General features: G+C 39.1%; 1 protein-coding gene across 4 annotated transcripts in view; it reads right to left on the bottom strand.

Annotated features, from left to right (window-relative positions):
* Positions 1-96: 96 nt before the first annotated feature.
* Positions 97-21,171, bottom strand: part of tdrd3 (tudor domain containing 3) — a 58,705-nt gene continuing 37,630 nt past the window's right edge. For 2 of the 4 annotated variants that reach the window (XM_061762847.1, XM_061762822.1), the window contains exons 10-13: positions 20,756-20,878; positions 19,220-20,109; positions 18,785-18,910; positions 16,725-17,432 (exon numbers count right to left, since the gene is read on the bottom strand). In XM_061762847.1, the coding sequence (XP_061618831.1) occupies positions 17,316-17,432; positions 18,785-18,910; positions 19,220-20,109; positions 20,756-20,878 (1,256 nt within the window). In that variant the 3' untranslated portion in view covers positions 16,725-17,315. Of the gene's footprint in view, positions 1,726-13,195; positions 15,274-16,724; positions 17,433-18,784; positions 18,911-19,219; positions 20,110-20,755; positions 20,879-21,171 lie in introns of those variants that run through there. The other 2 variants (XM_061762831.1, XM_061762841.1) reach the window with 2 other exon arrangements.

A 21,171-nucleotide genomic window follows, 5' to 3' on the forward strand; every position in this document is an offset into this window, starting at 1 on the left:
AAAGTCGAAAATCCGGTTTGGCTGCCATTACCTGCAAAGGTGAGGGCTTGGGCGTTCACATCCAATCATGCATAGAAAGACAAACAAACATGCATGTATTCTTACCCTGACTATTTATCTTTGTGTTTATACAACATATGAAAGAAAGTTAGAGCGAAAAATGTTTTAAAGTAAGGAACTTAATGGTACCAGAAGTTTTTTTGTTTTTCTTAGCTTGGTCGAGTTTGACTCGAACAACAACAGAAATATGCAAACAAACTAGTGCTGAGAATGTATTCACACGTGCAGCAGCACCAGTGCATGTCATGTGAGCATGGAGGACATCAGGAGCAGCTCAGTGTAATCCTTCATAATCACCTCTGGCCACCCTGTACATTTCACAAATGGGCTGCGCTATGATATTCATTTGACACAGAAATATTCTCCTTGTTGGCAAAAAGTGCAATATATCATTTTTACAACCTTCACAGATATCCAACTTCTGAACAGGCCTAGATTAAAGATCTTTTCTGGAAGAAATTACGGGCAAAATCACAACAAATATGCATTGATAATTTTCATGGGAAAAGTTGAGTTATTGTGTAATTCTATTTTTTTCACCACCTACAAACTACATTGCAACATGGTAATAAGGTGCGTTCAATATTTGCATACATGAGGAAGTCTGATGAATGAAATGAATGTTGATCGTTGTAATTATGATGACTAACAACTGTATCATGAACAACTGTAACTATAAAAGGGTTAGTATAATTGCCAAGTTTTAAAGGTCACTTTTCCTCCAACTGCCTGTTTGTGTGAGAAAGATAAAAATAGAAATAAACGTTCACTGCAATCTTGATCTAACAAGGAAATGTTTTGTCAGGCAAAATATCCTGAGAAGCCTTCCAATAATTCAGATTCAATATTTAATCCGATAATTGTAGATACATTCCTTTTGAAAAGTTTGGCAATGGGTAATGGTTTCCTAATAAATTATTTCTTTTGTTTCTTTACACATTGACCAAATGCAGTTAATTTCACATGGCATGCTAAAGGGGAGAAAAGTGATGACCATTCATGGGGCCCAAGAAAATAGTATTTTTAATTTTGCGTCATTGAAGTGTTTTTTTTTTTTTTTTTTTAATAAAAAGAGCCCCAAATCCCTGTCAAGAACCCTGAATTTTGCCTTTAACAATGGTGGAGATCCGCTTTCTGTTTTTGTTCTATGGCATACAACATATCAATATTATTGTATTATGTCACACAAATACTATCTTGTTACTATTGATGTGTATTAAACGAGCCTTAACCTTTTGTTGTAAATTGAAGTGTTAAAGTGCTTGGAAAAGGGTGGAGGTCAAACAGACAGGGAGACTGTGCAAGCTACATGGCCTATCACCTTCTTCTGCCGTAATGCTTCTGACAAGCAGCCATCACCAGACCATGCAGAATATGCTGCACAGTCAGACAATGGAAGTGTGACTTTGCTTTGGTTCTTGAACTCTTTGTGACCTTGAGCTTAAGTAATCTCTACTGTTCATGAAGGTTTATTGGAAATTGTAAAACATTTATGTACCAAAGATACAACACAAAACACTATTTGCGCACACAGAGGACTTGTACAGCTGGTTCCTGTAAAGGTTTCTGGTTCATATATTATACAAACGGCTCGATAAATAGCCCTATGACACACCCTTCTTCTGTGCCAGCGTTCTGCCCATCTGTCTCTCCAGCAATGCCCATCTGAAATTACATTAAATTGTTAATGATGTAATTACTGTACTGCATTTTACATCCCATTTTGAGATTGGATTGACTGAAATTTGGCTGCCATGAAATCAAACAAATACACAATGAAAAGAACTAGGTTTGGTTACACCTGTTCTAATGAATAGGAAAGACTACATTTCAGAAGTTATGACATCAAATATGGTCCCTACTCTTCAGCGCACACACACGCATATGTACATGTGGCATTCTCAACTCATACTGTATTGTTGCTTGCTATTTTTTTATTATTGACTAAAAGACCTTCATAAATATTGCGGTGGTGAGACAAAATACAGTTCATTACATTCATGCTCATATATTGATCCCGCAAGGGATAATAATTTTCTTAACATCTAATTTTTATTTTCCAACTTTAATGAGTTCTATCCCAGCAACACACACAGATGCTTTACAGATGTTGGCTTTGATTTGTTAAATTTTATTTGCGAATCATTCTGTCATTTGCCCCAGCATCAATGAGTCAATAGTGTTAAATCCTACTACATGTATGGTGATGTGGTTCACAAAGAGTATTTTTCTCTTTGTCATTCCTATTAAAAACAAAACAAAAAACAAGGCCAGTAAAATAAGGGACAGATTTGTTGTAAAAAGTGTTTATTTATCAAAACAGCAAAAGAGCTATAGCACAGCTATACAACATTTTTAAATTGCATGTTCTGGTTAATACAAATCAATTCATGCTATTTATTTTCAAATTCATTTAAGCACAACACAAAAAAATTATTCATTCATTCATTCATCTTCCGTTCCGCTTATCCTAACTAGGGTCGCGCGCGTGCTGGAGCATATCCCAGCTATCGTCGGGCGCGAGGCGGGGTACACCCTGAACTGGTCGCCAGCCAATATTTTTTTTTAAATCATGCGACTTATTGTCTATGAAAAGTGTTTCTTGCCAGACTCGCAATACCTCCCTGGCTGTTACATGTGATGTTTAGTTTTCAGGTTATTCACCTAATGAGCTGTTCACAGGTCAGTATGTAATTCTGTTTTACCTCCGTGGCAGACTGCATACATTCAATATGTTCAACAAAAGTGCATGAACACACATTTTTTAAAATTAAGTACCCAGCAACACTATTCCATCCATTTTCCAAACTGTTAAAACTGTTACTGTTTGCGGGGGGCTGCATACTCCAGTATTTCAGCCCAGTTGACTGTGGGTGAAAGGCAGACTCGATCCTGGACCGGTCAACAGTCAATCCCATGACACTTATACACAACCAGTCGAAAGTTTGGACATACTTTCTTATTCAATAGCATGAGAACGCTTTTGATGGTACTGTATACACTCATTGGCAACAATATTGTGAACACCTGCACATTCCAATGAGATTTTGTTTCATTTGGTTTTAAATGGCAACAATTAAAAAAATAAAAAACATTTAAAAAAAAGTGAAATTACAAAGGAAAAAAACTGTTGCAAAGGTACAGGACTAAAATTGTGAAGTTACATATAGTCAACAAAACAGTAAATCTTAGTGTAGTTCTTTTTCAGATGTTAGCAAAATCACATTATATGATCCTTCTAATGATGGTTTGTGTGTGAGAGACATACTCAAGCAGAGGTGAGACCAAATCATTGCTCTGCAAGTCACAAGTCTTTGCCCTCGAGTCAAGTCCAAAGTCAAGACAGGCAAGTCCAGAGTCAAGTCTCAGGTTGAGACATGTAAGTCCCTAGTCAAGTCGCAAGTCCTACACTTTGAGTTTAGAGGTTTTTTTTAGTCATTTTACCAACAAAATCAAAATATATTTTCATATATACATACTTATCCATCCATCCATTTTCCAAACTACTACTCCTCACGAGGGTCGCGGCCGTGCTGGAGCCTATCCCAGCTGACTCTGGGCAAGAGGGGGGGTACACCCTGAACTGATCACCAGCCAATCACACGGCACGCCTACGAGCAATTTAGAGTCTTCAATTAACCTACCATGCATGCTTTTGGGATGTGGGAGGAAACCGGAGTACCCAGAGAAAACCTACGCAGGCACGAGAACATGCAAACTCCAGAGAGACGAGCCTGGATTTGAACCCGGGTCCTCAGAAATGTGAAGCAGATATACTAACCAGTCGACTACCGTGCCACCAGGTATATTTATATTTAATTAATGTATATATTTATTTTACAATTGCTAATTATAAATCAAAACAAATTTGATAAACAAGTGCATTGAACCTTAATAAGAAAACTAGAGGCTGATCAAAATTTTTGCACCTTAAAAGCCAATCGTCAAGTGGGGGGCTTAGTTTATTGCCCCATCAAAACCGATTGATAGTTTTTAAGTTATTCTATTAAAATGTTATGCTATGACTTATTTTTTCCTCACTTTATTTCTGACGTGACATTAAACAGACCTGTCAAAAATAAGAATTGGCATCCAGTCGTACATCAATTAGTAATTGAGTATTCTACTACAATACTATTGGAATAATCAAGAATAAGTAGAAAATATATTTTTGCATGGTTAAAGAGCAATTATGAATACAAAAGAGAAAACAAGACCTTTCACTTAATAATGAATCAGAATCATCTTTACTTTGCCAAGTATGTCCAAAAAACGCACAAGGAATTTGTCTCCGGTAGTTGGAGCCAACCTTGTACGACGACAGTCAGTCAATTGACAGAGAATACGTTTGAGACATAAAGACATTGAGAAAAACAGTCACTGAGGAATAAAAGGTTGCTAGTAATCTGGTAATGCCTCTAGCAATTAGAACAGTTTGAATGACTAATATAGCAATAGTCCGGTGCAATGACCATTGTGCAAAGGGGGCCGAGACTTCAAGGAATGTATGCAGTTTAAAGTGACTAGTAGTGCGATAGTCTGGGACAATGTTGATTGTCGACAAACATTTCTGGTGAGGCAATTTCAAAAACAAACAAACAGATTTCAGTTTAAACTTGGCATTTATTGTATTAAAAACATAACATAATTATCTGTAAGCAATTTTAAGCGTAACGTTTGAAGATTAGTTTAAAATGATAAAGTGTTTTTTAATTATAGTTTAAGGTCTGTTCAGAGTTTAAACGAATATAGCCAATTAATTACATTTAAGGGACCATCCATTTCCTGCAAATTTCTACTATGCAGGGGATAGGGACCAGATGTGAATAGTAAATGGGCTTCACTTGTATAAGCGCTTTTCTACCTTCAAGGTACTCAAAGATCTCTTACAAATGTCACTTCATTCACAGACCAATAACAATTAGAAATGTGCCCAATTATATTTGTAAGTTATTTTTTTTAATCTATTATTTAAATCAGCAAGTGTACTGATTACATGCCTAAAAAAAGTTTGCAGCTAAACACGAAGACTGTTTTACAATGTGAACAAGCCTTGCTCTTTTAAATGCAACGTGCATTGCTGTCAATTTTTAGAACGTGTAAATGTCAATAAGAGCCAAACAGACAAGGAAGAACAGGAAAGAGCCATTCATGCCCTTTTCCATCTGACTCTTCTGGAGAGAAATAATAAGAAAAATGCCATTTATGGTCTGACTGTGTGGCTGAATTATTGAATCGCGCCAGGTTTAATGTGCCAGATGAGCACTCCTTGTTAATCTTAGCCAATCATGCATTTCAGGAAGCTTTTCTCTCTGCCAAGAGGAACTAAGTCTGTGCACCATATTTGGCAAAGAAAAGGTGCAGCAGCTTTTCAGGAATAACTTTGAAAATTGGTGTATAATAATTTCTCTCATTTCCGCCTAGACCCATTCTGATTGGCGACTGGCCAAAGTTTAATTTGATAATCATGTTTGGGTCTGGATCTGAGAAAATAGGGAGTGATACACTAAAAACAGAAGGATTGGTTTCAGGACAGAGAAAAACAGATTTTGTATGAACAGGTGGGAAGAGACATAAGTGGCAATAGTGTGGCTTGGTCTCAGGCTCTCCTATTGGACAGTGCTCATCTGCCATATGGTACTAGCTCATAGATTCACTATCCAATTTGAAAATGTCATACAAAAGGATTTGTTTACTGGCCGTGACACTGTCTGGCTGCTATTCTCTTAGCCTCGTGAACGTATATCATCAGAGAATAAAGATGTCGTCCAAGAGACACCTATTGTGTGCCGACTTTTGTCAGCGTTCCTTTTAATAATGTGGGGGTGGGGGGTTTGGACATCAGGGGAAAATTATCCAATCGACTCTAAAATGTATGCAACCAAACTAAAATTTTGTTAAAAGTTGCCGTGCCTCTTTGTATGAGAGGGGAAAAAACTTGCCCACGAGAGACAACAACAGCCTTCACTGATTCAGAAGACTGGCTCTAACGGCTTGCACGTCAAGGACACAAAACTGTCAACAAAATGTACTGTGATTGTGTGTGTGTCTGCCGAATCAGAGAACAAAATCCTATCTCCCTACAAACCTCACTATGTGGAATGTAAAGTAATGATTATTGAATAATTATTATTGACTAAAATAGCTCATGAACAACTAAAGGCCCTTGTGCAATATTCAAATAGTGGCACAAAACAAATATCTAACTTGTATTTTTTTTTTTTTTTTTTAAATGAAACTGTGACGCACAATAGACTTCACCAAGGGGCTGTATTTTGAGGGGTGGGTTGGGGATGCGGAGGAGGAGTGACTCTGGTTTCCAGGCTCCGGGTATAACAGATAAGACTATTGTTTTTGTGACGTGGAGATGGAACTGTTGACTCAACTCATCTTCGACTTGTCTTGTCAACCACATCTCAAAACCAAGATGAATTGGGTTAGCGTTGGGGGGTTAGAGTCCTCTATGTTTCAGAACCCTTGACTGAGTGGCAACCAGTGCAGATTGTAATCTTCCTTTTGCCCACAGTCAACTGGGATGGGGCTCAATTTTCTATGCAACTCTGAACAGGATAAGCGGTAGGAAATAGATGGATGAACAGGAATGGCACTATGGTAAATTTTAACTCTTCTTGTGCCTATCGATTTTGCCTGTTATTTGCATATCAGACTTCAGGTCTGTTACTTTAAATGTCCAGTATTTTGCCAAACCAACTTTTTCTAGTATTTGGGATGTAATATTGTCTCTATGGTGCCTCAGTAAACACATGAAATATCAATTTAAATCGTCCACGTCCAAACGTTTTTCTGCTGAGAGGCCTGAAATAAGGTCAGTCCAATTTCTCAAGCTTATCTACGTCACTATCGAAGCTCTCCGCCTTCCCTTTCCAATCCCGAGCTCGTGCTGTCAACATAAAAAAACGTGTGCTCTCACAAGTGGGTCTTCTACACGGCGACAACCAATTAGATGAAATGGAGCAGTCGTAGGCAAATATGGACAAAGTGGATACAAAACTGGGTCAAACAGAAGCAGCTGTCATAGGGGCCTTTTCTGGACACACATGACAAAACCAATGTGTTTTTAAATGAAATTGACACTTTTATATTAAGTCCATGTTAGAGAGTCACCGTATGGGTCTAAATAGCCAAAATAGGGGACCTTCAACATATTATTTGATAACATAATTTTAATCCTTCAGTAATAGTCTTTATACTGCATATACTGAAAGTAACATATCGCTGGCGTTGGGTCGAATCCTCCTGTTTAAATTTGGTCGATTTAATATTTATTTATTTATTTTATTTTTTTACATATGAATAATACTATAGTACGGAGCCGCCCTGGTGCCAAGGTATGAGAAAAATAAAATTCATTGATAATCTGTTCCCTCAGTTTAGTAATCCGTTCCCTCAGTTTAGTAAACTGTACCCTCAGTTTAGTAATCCGTACCCTCAGTTTAGTAATCCGTACCCTCAGTTTAGTAAACTGTACCCTCAGTTTAGTAATCTGTACCCTCAGTTTAGTAATCCGTACCCTCAATTTAGTACACTGTACCCTCAGTTTAGTAATCTGTACCCTCAGTTTAGTAATCTGTACCCTCAATTTAGTACTGTGTTTAGGAAACACGCAGGCTAATTGTAGCCAGTCCTGCTAGTACTGCTATATAATGATCAACCCCCTCGAACTACAGCAATATTGCCTTTCAGTTGAAAAAATGGGATGTAGGATATATCACGACATGACAATTTATACACAGAATTCACACGAGTAAGAATATAACATACAAATAGAATTTACTTCACTTGACAGATATACGTAGGTATACGGAGCCCCAGACATTAGCTAAACTGAGGGAACGGATTACTAAACTGAGGGTACAGTTTACTAAATTGAGGGTACGGATTACTAAACTGAGGGTACGGATTACTAAACTGAGGGTACGGTTTACTAAATTGAGGGTACGGTTTACTAAATTGAGGGTACAGTTTACTAAACTGAGGGAACAGATTATCAATGAATTTTATTTTTCTCATACCTTGGCACCAGGGGGGCTCCGTACTATAGCGGACATGCCACGCAAAAGATGCCACCCGGCACCCCAGCCTCGCACTACCGCCGCTCCCCGCCGAGGTAGACTGTAACACCAGAGTCACACGCAGAATCTAAACAGATTAACACAATAAACCATCTTCAACAAGACACAGACATTTGCTTTGCCATGCGGACGATAAGTGAATCACGTCTGCCTGAGACTTCAAAGGGGAGACCCACGGATGCTAACGCTAAGTTAATTAACTCCCCGACAGTCGAAGGATTGGACCGGCAGCGACGCCTCCACCCTGCTGAGAGCTGCTACTCGGGAATTGGAACAGGCCACAGCGACACCCACGGGCGACTGAACGACAATACAGACAGGGGTTCATAAGACAGTCTGTGACTCGACTGGGAGTCAATATTTTAAGAACTTTACATTAACGCCATTAGTGACAGTATTGCTGCAAACTTGAATGTCTAACGTCAAATCTGTTGTTAACTGAGCCAGATGGAATGTCTCACCCGACGCCAGAAATATCACATGAAAATAGTAATGTTCTCCACACCACATAACATTTGAAACATTCATTACAGGATTGAAAGAGAATGAGCGTGGAACAATGCAGGGTGGGAAAATGGCATTGTTATCTTAAATCCAATAATACATATTTTATTCCACTGGTTTTAAACCACAGAATAATCCTAGAATGGAAAAATAACACCCTTCGGTGTTCGCGAGGGTGGTAGGGGGGAAGGGGAGGGGGTACACCCCCCCTGTTTGACCCGCTCTGGCCATAAAAGGGGCCGGAGCTGGGAGAAGTTGAGAAGTTTTTGGAGTCTTTTTGGTCACTCCGACCAACTCGCCGACGACCGCGCCAGGCAGGACGCACATCGGACGATCCACTGGCTGGCGCTTCCTGCAAGCGCTCCGAGCCACCCTGCTTGGGGGCCCGAACTCAGTTGGAGGGAACGGAGGCGGACGCAATGCGCCCGCTCCGAAATCACCCGAGACACGTCCTGCCTGAGACCTCGTCGGCCTCCTCTTTTTCCTCCCTCCCTTCCATCAAATACACCTGCTCAAGGTGCGGACCAGGCCGGCCGAACACTCGGGAGCCTGACCCGCCGGCTTCAAACGTGTTCCAGACACACAAGTCCAAGATTGCGGTCTACTAAAAGTACGGATTAGTGCATATTTGGGTATATTAACGAGACCAGGTGTCATCAGCTATATGCATTAACTACACGCCCATACTGCTCATCTCACATTACAAATCAATTCCTTTGCCAATGTTCGTAGATACCTTGTTTGTTTTGTGTTTGTCTGCGTTTTATCCTGTAGAAACCCCTTTACATTATTACATTTTCTCTAAAATTCACCACTTGCATTGATTAAAAATGTGTTTGGGCTTGGAACGAAACCTCTAGAAAGTCTAGAACTCAAAGTTCCTAGAATGTAGCCATCTTCCGATAAGAGACTGATTATAAAGGTTTCTCGTCATTTCGCCTCAAGTTAAACTTGTAAAAATATGACGTGGTGCCCCCCATATTTATCAAATATCTTTTATAACGCTGTAATTTAAAATTACGATAACCCGGAAGTGACGCAGGCGCCGCTTCCAACTCATTGTTTCCTTCTAAATTACGCACAATTTGATGTCCCCCAATAAACGCTACAATACTATTGGTCAATTTTTTACAAATTATTGACCAGTATAAAGTGTTGGAATTTGCTTGTTCTCTTTGCTGATACAATGTTAACGGCTCAAAAAACATTGCGTTTTTTTCCTGATAAGTGATAATTTTGGAAATGCAAGGTTTCTGCCGGACGCCAGGGATATAACAAGTTTACATTTACTGAACCTGAATGTCGTGAAAAATACTATTTTGCTTGCAGTTTCATTTTTCTTTAACTTAAGAGAACATTTCACTCTTCACCATATGCTTCTGTAAAATCCACATTCATCGACGAACAGGAGCATATAAATAACCGTGTTATAAAAGTCCGTTAGTAATAGAGAAGTGCCATGACTCCCAACATCTCTGTTTAAGGCGGTTAGATAGCAATTACTACCGTTCAAAGGTTAATCCTTCTGTGCTTCATCAGACAAATGCAATTAGCACAGATGACACCCTGAACCCTAATTTAGTATGCATGGGCATCATTGCTTTCTTTTGGCTGTTTTTTTTCCTTTTTTAACCTACCACCATTTTTTGCAGCGACTGTTATTCAATTGTAGCAGGTTTCACTAATTTAAAGTCCTTTGTCCCAGTCTCTATTGATGGCATCTAAATTCACAGGACTATTCATTGGCGCACATCTGAATTTAAATTGACATTGTGAGACTTTGTGCTCAATGTTGGCGAGAGCAGTTAAATCCATTCTCAATACCGCTTATCCTGTTCAGGGTTGCTGGAACCTATCCCAGCTGACTTCGGGTAAAAGGCAGACTACACTCTGAACTGGTCGCCAGTCAGTTGCAGGGCACATATAGAAATGGACAACCATTCACACCGTCACTGAGTGGGAACTGAACATGCGCTGCCCGTGCCGAAGTCAGGCAAATGCATCACTACACCATTAGAGATGAGAACATTTAAATATTTTTAATAAAAGTAATACTACATTATCTTCAGTAAGATATGAATATAAGGTTTAGATTACCTCAAGCCACATAACACTATATTTTAAATAATTTGTGATGTCTTGTCTTTGTGAAGACTTTCCACCCACAAAGGAGATTAAAATAGTGTACAGTATGTGACTGTTAATAAACCATAACTTTTTCAGGGCTGTGAAATCTCCAAGGGGCCTTCTACCGAAACATAAGCCAATACTCTGAAAAGTAAAAGATCAAAGCATTGAAGGATTTGGTGGATTTACCAAGTGAACACAAAACACTAAACTAACAGCCATCCAAGTCTGACAATGATGCTGAAAAAGGTGGTGAATAGAAGAGTGAATACTGTCAAGTTCGTAATGAAAAAGGCAACTAAAAACATGAAAAGGTTCACAGCCTTCCAATAGACCACAGAGAAGTAAAACTTCTAAAGACAGTATATCTGGTTTCATTTCAGTTAGTCTGCCACTTCAAAAGACCAAAGGCTAAATTAATCACAGAGGGTCTGAACAAATTCCTCTTTACAATCTTCATTATTTTATGTTTATATATATAAATTTTAAAGATAATTGACTGTCTCCTCATTTAATTACACTCACTGCACCAAGCAAGCCCAATGAAAAAAACTCTCCTCCAAACCTTCACCTGAGACTGCTCCGTGCTCTGGAATAACGTTCGCATTCCTTTGATCAGTAGTCAGTTTGATCAGTCACGCCTCCTGCCTTCTGTGATATTAGTTCTGTGTCTAAACACACAACAGATGCCTAGAATGGCAGCTTTGATGCCTAAAGGCTTATTTCATGGAACATAGAAGTCAGGATGAAAGATAGCAGAATGAGTTTACAATGAGACCCACACCAAATCAGCCCCTAAACACACTAAAGAGGTATGTGACTATTAATGCCTGTCTATACTATGTGAGACAGAGGGCCTTCGCCAAACTGTTCAGTTGTAAGCATACAATTGTTTAAAACAATTTAAGTTTATTAATAAAGATTTGAGTGGTAAAAAGGGTCTATACCCACTCCTGATTGAGTGATTAAAAGTGTGTCTGGATCAGTGGCGGTTTATGATATGGGCGACAGGGGAAGTCGCCAAGGGCGACATTCTCCAAGGGGTGGCACTCACTTGATGACGAGGACGCGAGCTTAACTACGTGGTAAGTCACCCCAGTCAGAAGAGCAACCACCCCACTGGCCGTCCTCCACGTGGGTCAGTAATAATCAGGAAAATATTTTCCAGTCGAAGTTACGATGCCTCCTGGACGCCTCCCCGGTGAGGTGTTCTGGGTACATCCCTCTGGGAGGAGTCCGACTGGGGACGACTGGGGTCACGCTGGAGAGACTTTGTCTCCCAATTGGCCTGGGAACCATCAGGATCCCCCCGGAACAGTTGGACGAAGTGGCTGGGGAGAGGGAAGTCTGGGTTTCCCTGCTGCTGCCCCCGCGCCCTGACCTCAGATAAGTAGAGCTACTGTAGATGGATGGATGGACATATAGCAAATTTCATTCAAATTTGATATTAGATTGGAGATGGCTCATGGTTTCATCCATGCGCAGGCTTTTCAAATCAAAATTCAATGGAAACTTATCTGGAAGAATAACTACCCATCATTCGGTTTGACATACAGTGTAGACAGGGAGTTACACAAAAACAGACCTGCGCTAATGACAACAAACAAAAAAAGAAATCACACTACCTGGACTCAATAGTTCTTGCATGTGGCGTCGGAGCCATCAAGTGCCGCAACAGTGGGACAGTCAAAGTGACGGAGAGGTGCTTTACTTTGTTTGCTTTGCTGTGTAGACCCATATCCTGCAATGGCCAAGATCAATATCCAGCTGCTGATTCATCACTCACCCTTCGTCAACACAGTCTATGGTCAAACTAACAGGCACTGTTTGATCATTATATTGTCATGTGTTATGAGTATCACATGAAGTACTTGGCAACAAATGTTAGCAGAGTGTTGGAGGAGCGACCTGAGTAGGCCACGGTCCAATGCACACTAAAACATCCATTACCACTTGACAAGCAGCCAGTACCTTGCTCATAATGTGTTGAACCTCTCTGCTGTGGTAACAACACAAGTTTTAAACCCTGCCAAACGTTGTTCCTATGTTATTGTTGCATCATTCGGTTAAATGGGTATTATGAGGTCATTAAAAGGTAATGTTTTTGTCTAGTGAATCTGTTTAGAATATTGGAATAATACAGTTCAAAGAAACAGTGTATTAATGAACTACAGTAATCATTTTAGTCACCTAACAATGTACACAAAAACAATGCATCAAATGTGATTGCGTGCCAAAGGTATCGAATAAATAAAATACAATACATGTTCTACAAGCTTTCTGTAACCCACTGTTTAAGAGGGCTATTTTTCTCTTGAATGAATGTCATAATGCCAATTAAACCCTGTAAGCACACTGATGCTAGTGATGACCAAAGATGGACTGATTTCTATTTATTTAAAAAATATGAATAAAATAAATCTCAGCAGTTACACCGGGTCCCAAGCGAGGTAAAAAAATAAAGTAAAACTCAGATTCTTTTAACGTGCAGGCCATGTTTGAAACCAAATTCAAAGGAGGTAAGCTATCGTGGCCCAGGTCAATGGAACATCTGGTTGCTTCTATGCAAATGTTTCTGTTTTTTCTCCATCAGTGCATCGGTTACAATTTTCACTGCATGAGTGACATTTTGCAATTCAAATAGCATTATCGAAGAGATGCCAACAAAGCATTCAGATGAAGTCACTTGTTTGCATGCAATACCACATGGACATCAACCACAAGGTTGGGTGGGCTTTATTGTGGACAAAAAAAGTTTACATGCATTTATTTCACATTCATGAGCACTAACAAAATTACATGCAGTGTTTGCTCATTACCTATGTGTGCTTATTGCATAAATAGTTAGCTAAATACTGTAGCAGTGTGATGCAGTGCCGTGCTAGCAGTGCGAGTATAGCTCAATTCAATGATACACCCAAATGCACTGGGAACACTGTGCATTCTATTCATCACAAGGTGAAGAAAAAGTAATATTGGACTGTTAAAAAAAAAATTTGCATCTGCATTTTTCTTTACAAAGTCAATCATTTATTGGATAAACTTAAAAAGTGTTTCAATATTTAGCTTTGTTCTTAATCACTGAACTAGTATTTAGCTGTATAAACACTGTTTTTGAGAACAGCTTCACATCTGTGTTGCAAGAAGTCCACCAACTTCTGTGCACCTGTGAACGTGTCAAAAGCAGCATTTTCTTTGTCACCCCAAAAGTGATTTGGAATAGAACAGTTACTTCCTGGTTTGAATTATACCGATCAAACAGAACGGTTGGTCACTCTCCATAGCTCCAGGCAAACCCTAGATCAGATTATCCACCAGCATGGAGTGACCTTTCATCAGCACACACCCAAACTCAGATCCCCCTGCCATTATTGGTCAACTGCCTGTCTGTCATAAGAACCTGGATGAGTTTAAACCTACACAATTTAAACACAGACAAGCCATAGCTTCTGGTTGTGGCCCCTGACGCATTTATCAGTACAGTTGGGGAAATCCCAAATAAAGATTAACTGCTGCTCCATCCACCATACTCCTGAATTCTGGACTCCAAGCTATGATTCCATTTCCACATAAAGTTCAACAGTACATGCTCCAAGCTATGGTTCCATTTCCACATAAAGTTCAACAGTACACGCACGCACGCACACACACACACACACGCACGCACACACACGCACATGTACACTAGATCCATTTTAATCAACCCATGAGTCACTGTTAAGTGACCATGGGTGCCTTGAAAAGTACTAGAGTAAAACTAAGCCATTATTATCATTATTATTTTATTATTATGCATTTGTGTGTACGGAAATAAAATCTATTACAGTATTTAGATTTTGATCACTCATTTTATATATATTATAGTATATTCTGACAATGTACAGAAGAAGGTGGAGTGAAAAAACAGTTGCATGACAGTAAAACACTAACTTCATCAGTTTTACAATCAAATTAATCCTAGAGCACTTTTTCTTTGCAACAAAAAGCTTTAAATCTGCAAACAAAAAATACATTCCAGGGACTTATGCAAGCTCGTTTCTGGTCTACTTTTTTTTTCGTTCTTCAGAAGGGACAGAAAGGTTTGTGTTGTTCGAGTTGATGTACAAATGGCACGAGAAAGGACATTTAAAGGGGATCACAGGGTTCAGATATCACTCCCACAAAGGTACCTTGGTGGAGATGGAGGGTCAGGTAAAACGCAAGACAATGGCTGCCAGCCATGAAAAGGTATATGAGAATAAGGAATCAGGTGGGACGCATGCATGCAGAGCAAAAGTTTAATATGGGAAAGGCTAGCCTCCTCTAGAGGGGCACAAAGCATTTCATGTGTAGCTTTAAAGGTTATCAAACTGCAGAGCTGATGAAGAGGTTGGTAATACATAGGCAACACATCAATACTTTACACATTCACGAGTCATTCCAAATATGCGCTGTGCCGGGTGGGGGTGGAGACGGACTTGGGAAAGACCAATCCCGATCGTCTTTGCGTCTGCAAATTTGTGAAGAGTAAGTGTTGGTTATATTTGACTTTAATTTAATCCCACTTTAAACATAAAACATTAAGGGGACACTTGTTGTGATAGTACTAATTCAGCCATGCAGGCACTTCATTTGTGACACGCGTCAATGACATGACATCATCTTTAATAGACGTCCACATGAAATGAAGTAATTGAGTAAGAATTGTCTCATTTCCCCCGAACATTACTACTTCCTTCCGCCTTGCTCCTCTGTCAATATCCTTGCTCCTCGATGGAATTTCTGGAGGGAGGATCTAGCATGTAAACAGAGGAGCTAGGACCTAGGAAGTTGCAAATAGATTGTCACTTAAAACATTGCACTGTTGGACAATTTCCTGCACATTTCTTTGATCATTTTTATCATTTTTTTATTTTTTATTGCCTTGGTGCCTGTGTGAGAGGCTGGCAGACCGTGAGAAAACAAAGCATCAACTTCAGTAAAAATCTAGGTAATTTTAAACAAGAATAAGGTCATTGTGATTTCAAACAATAATAAAATGAAGACAATGGCGATTTAAGATATTAATATTATCTGTTTATTCAATTTGATTGATTGGTTGTTAGTTGTTAATATTAGTTTAAATACAAAATATATTTGCACCTGTAGTTAACAAGAAATAATGTAGCAATACAGAAACCCTTTTCTTTGTTTCTTAAATAATTACCATACTTACTTGATTTTTTAACTTTTATTGTCTGGCACTTTAGAATCCCTTGATCAAAATCCACTTATTTTCAAACACAGTTTCAAAAGGACTTGTTGAAAGTCTTTATCTTTTAATTCAGGCAAACTAATCTATTGGGTGTTCATATTGTTACAAATTGTTATATTAATAAAATCATTTAAAATTAACTTTTAAAAAATATTACTGGTCTGATTGAAAATCTGTACTAGATATGGACAGTGTGACATAATCAGTCCTCCAAATCCTTTGAATAGCTTCACTTTCAGTTCCTCTTGGATTGGTTTCCATATTACCACACATTCATTATTCATCTTGGCGCCTCTGTAGGAAAATAAACCAAATCTATTGGACCAGTGATACAGAATAGCACCGCAACCTCCACTGAACCCTAGTGCATTGTCCATTTGTCTCCTGCTGCAGGTGGAGGTGGAATTGGAGTCAAGGTGCAGAATATTTCTTCATGTGTAAAACTCGTCCCTTGCACAGTACAAGTGGCATGTGTGCAACGCTTGAAGAACGATCCCTTTTGTAATGTGCAAAATGATATCTCTGCAGTGCAACCATCTCAATTACAGGGGAAGAGATTGTTTTACACGGTGGGATTTCCTTCAAAGAACAAGACAAACGAGTGAGCGTGGTGCTGCTTCAAATGAGCAGTGCGACAAATAGCCAAGACCCATTGAGGTTTCTTATTCTACATTAGTTTCATTTGATAATTAAAAATGCAACAAATGTACTAGATACATTAGGTTTTATTTCAATACATCCTTTTAAGAAACCTTCACAACATTTACAGTAATTGAGCTGAACAAAATCAAGTGCTCAGAGTCAGTTTTTGCTCTTATTTTTGCATTGTAAGCCCTTTGAAAAGTCCTCAATGTCATTGCGTTTAGGAAAAACTCGGGATTGGTGAAAACAGCAAAAAGTTAATGAAAAAGCACACTAACGAGTTGAGAAATAATCATTTGTTGAAGCTAATTACCACAAAATGCATTTTATCCATTTCCAATTGCATCGAATAAGTATGGAATATATTCTATACTCAGTGCTTCATTCTAGTGTTGAACATTTAAACAGGAAGGGTTTTAATTTAATACACTAAGTTGATTTTGGGCTGTTTTAATGTGTATTACACAATAACACAAGGTTAGAAAAATATCCTTGACTGTATAATTGTGAGGATGAAAAATTCCTTCCTTAGTTCAGAACACTGTCATAGTGTAGTTCATACAGTCTATAAACACTGACATTTACAGAAAATATTACCACTAAGGGGAAGACCCTGCAATTTCATATTAATTCACCAGCCAGAGTAAACGTTGACATCAATCTCGTGCCCTCGGTGGCTGGTAATACTGTTGTGTTGGTCTTGTGCGCCTCGGCTGTCCATCACCACCACGGCGAAACTCTAGGGAACTGTCATAGTAACCATCTTCTTCCTCCTGACATTGTGCATTTAACAGAGTTGAGGCTTGTTAGATTAAATGTTATTCTCATTTCATTGTTTTTCCATTATATTGCTTAAGCTTGGAATTTCATTATTATGGACCTGCTTGCGGAGCAATGCAATACCTCTAACTGCTAAGCAGAAGAGCTTTGCTAAGCAAAGCATCCCATGTTATTCCTCATACTCAAGTCTTATTCTGCCCATTTTTTCAACCAAAATACAATGCACAGTATTGAAAGCAACCCCACAAATTACATATAAAAAATTTCTTGATTGCACCATATGATATACTCATATTGAAACATTTTATGTAACCATGGTGACAATACACACAAAAAAGACTTTCAAACTGGAGATATGAGGAGGCCTTAAAAACATGATCACCATGTTCTTTTTTTCAGGCATGTGTGTCTACTGTAAGTGGCAAACATGGTTAGAACCTAATGTTCACACATTTCTTTGTCTACTTTGAAGTTTTTTTTGGAAAATGTCAACTTTTCCTCCTACCACAAGTCATAGGTGGAGAGGAAATTCAGCCTGTGACAGGAATTCCCATTGCTGTGCGTTGTGTCAGGTAGAGCGGGTGCACAAAGAAAATCACTCAAAACATAGGGGAAAAACTGCAACCATGGCCACAAAATTAACTCCAACTACCTACTGCTTGATGAAATGGTAGACATGTATGTCTCAAATAAGACACTTTTGTTTTAGCTTTAGTATTGTAAAAATGTCTATTTTGCCAGAGCCAAAGTTAAAAATGCTTCAGAGCACAGGTATTAAAGTTAAGGCCTGAGCCCAGGTCCAGCCCGTCACTTCATTGTATGTGGCCCACTTTAGCAAAAAATTTGTCTACTGAATGTTTTCCCCAAATGGAGTTGTTCTTTTCATTTTAGCAGAAATTCTGTACCAAAATCTAAAGTTTCAACAGATATTACAAGCATTATTTTAACCAAATCCCTTCTCAATTTAAATTGAACAACAGTTGTGTACTTGTACACATATTTGGTTTCAACTATTTTCCATGACTGCTGATTTTAAATTTAATTTGTTATTAAAAACTATATTATAATCAAACGCAGGGGGCAATTGTGCATATGTAAGATGAGGTGAATATATATTTCTAGAGTCATAGAGTGATGATTTTCAGACTCATCACGACTCTCTGAGGATAAACTAGAACTGTTGTATGATATGGCCCTCGACCAAAATGAGTTCAAGGCTATTTTTGAGGGACACTCCATCTCTCAATAAATCGTTCACAATTCAAAATAAAACAGGGCTACAGATATGGCACATTTAAAAATCCAGCTGGAATTTTCTAGTTTATCTTTGTGATTTTCACCTTACCGTGATGTCAGCAGAAATAGGCTTGAGGTTATGAAGGAGGACCTCTTCACAGTTTCCATAATCACTAAACACAACTACAGCTGTAGAGCCTGATGGATGCACGGCATCTATTGTGGCATGGTAGAACTTTTCCACATGTCAAGACAAAGCAAATTGTCAGTTAATTTCAACAAATGCAGAAAACTGTCAACACACTTACTGATACATGCACATACAGATTAACTGCACATTTGTGGATCCATTCCAAATGTATCCTTAAATATCTGTAAAGGCATCATTCTTGAATGTTCTCACTTCCTTTTATTAGCCAAATGTCGACAGAACTACTGTTACTACTACACAACAAAGGGATGGAGAATCAAGTGAATTTTGTGACATATGTAGCCTGCATCTATTTCTGAGGTTCTAATGAATGGAGCATACAACAATACATACCTTAGTGTCTTCCCAGTACAGAGCAAGGCACTGATCTCCAGGTTTCCATGTCTGACCTACATTAGGAATTTTCACTATCCCTCGAGGACCTTGACCTTTACCTTGCCCAAACTTTCTTTTGGGACCAGGATTATTATGACTGTTCCTCTTAGGAGGTTGCTCCCTATGGGCAGGACCAGGTGTATTTGTTGGCTTGATTGGCCCAGTTCTTATAGGCACCACATCTCCATTTTGGTAATTAGATGGACACCCTGTCAAGAATTGTGAATCCTGTAACATTTCTACTTCACAGGACGTTCTGAAATTTCCTCCCCTCGAGTTTGGTGGAACACTATCCCTTTGACGCCCAAAGTAGTCGGGTCGGTCAGTTTTCCCCTTTCGTCTGAAGTTGTTTGGGTTGTCATTTCCTGAAGGATTCGCCAGTTTAGATGAGGGTGTATTGTCCTTTGCCCCTCTCCGGAGAAATGATCCAGCCATGTTTCCACCATCACCATTTCTTGATCGCTGTGGACATGATCCAACTGACTCTGTCTGTTTTTGAGTTTCCTTGGAACGAGTAAAAGATGGTGTAAAGGAAGAGGCAATAATATGCTCATCATCAGTCTCTTTCTTGTCATTCGGTTGTCTGTCTGGTGGTCCCTGTGACAACCCATCCTGGCCCCTCCACTGCTGGACTGATGAAGTTTGGGGGTTTATACAGTTCGAGAATGGCTCCTGCCCTGGTTTGGGAAAGTCTGTGTCCCTGTGGAAGCGGGGTGGCCTGTCACCCTTTTTTTGTCTATGATCATTATGTGAGGTGAACTTGGTGTGAGAGGCTTCTTTGGGGTAATAGTCTGAACCGTGCCAATTATCTTTATTCTCATGTCTCTGAGGAGCCTGGCTTTTTGACTCTGCAACAAATAAATAGAGCAATCAAATGAAAGAAAATACCATAAATATCAGAGTATCGACAGCATTATATCAAAGAGCATGTCTAAAATAATACATGAATGTGTTTTTGTTAAATGGTGATTCCTTCAGTATTAATATGGAATGGACAATTGCTTGATTTACAATCAGTAATTCTTCAGTCTTTTTTTAGTTGATATTGGAAGGAGAAATGCAACTCCCAGTCCGATGTATATTTTGTGTTGCAGATAGAACAAGATCAAATACATGCAGGCATGCAAGGAGAGATTCAGCGTGAAAGAGGTGTACAAAGAATGCTGCATCACTTGAGCTGGGGGGTTCGTATAATGCCTTGCTTGAGGGCACCCCAACAGTAGGCAGAAAGCAGACTAATATCTCTCCACCAACTAAATTAGTTGCCATTTGTAAATTTCCGTCCGCAGAGGAACTTGAACCCTTGTCCTCAGATTCTAGAGCCCAATACAGACTGAGCTAGTGCTGCCCCGTAAGGGAGCAGAAATTTGTTTTATTGATCAACAGTACAAATTAACAAAATGGTTCATAATTCCCTCAACTCAATAGCCTTTGTCTATCCATGTGATATTCTGAGATCTGAAACCAGGAGGCGGATGACACAATTTTACCTACCATCAATGGAAAAAACACCCATCTTCGATTCCAGGAAGTCAAAAAGAGTACTTGGTCCAGAGGGCCTTCCTCCAGCCTCCTCCTCACCATCATTTCTGAACCGGCCTCGACCCCTTCCTCTTCCTGAATAGGCCCCCAAAATACCAATATATTATTGACAAGGTATTTCAGAGCAATGAAAGTTAAAATACATGAACAAAAAAGACAAACATCTTTGCCCAGGATATTTCCATAAGTCACCCATTGCTGATTTTCTCTCTCTCTCTCTCTCGCTCTCTCTCTCTCTCTCTCTCAAATCAAGTCTATAAATATTGGGAAGTCAACAACTCATCTTTTTGGCTCTAAACACCACCACAATGGATTTCCAATGAAACGAACAAGTCAGGTTAACAGTGTGCGCGAAGCACCTCATGTCC

The sequence above is a fragment of the Phyllopteryx taeniolatus genome, chromosome 2 (genome assembly GCF_024500385.1).
Source record: "Phyllopteryx taeniolatus isolate TA_2022b chromosome 2, UOR_Ptae_1.2, whole genome shotgun sequence".
NCBI classification, from domain to species: domain Eukaryota; kingdom Metazoa; phylum Chordata; class Actinopteri; order Syngnathiformes; family Syngnathidae; genus Phyllopteryx; species Phyllopteryx taeniolatus.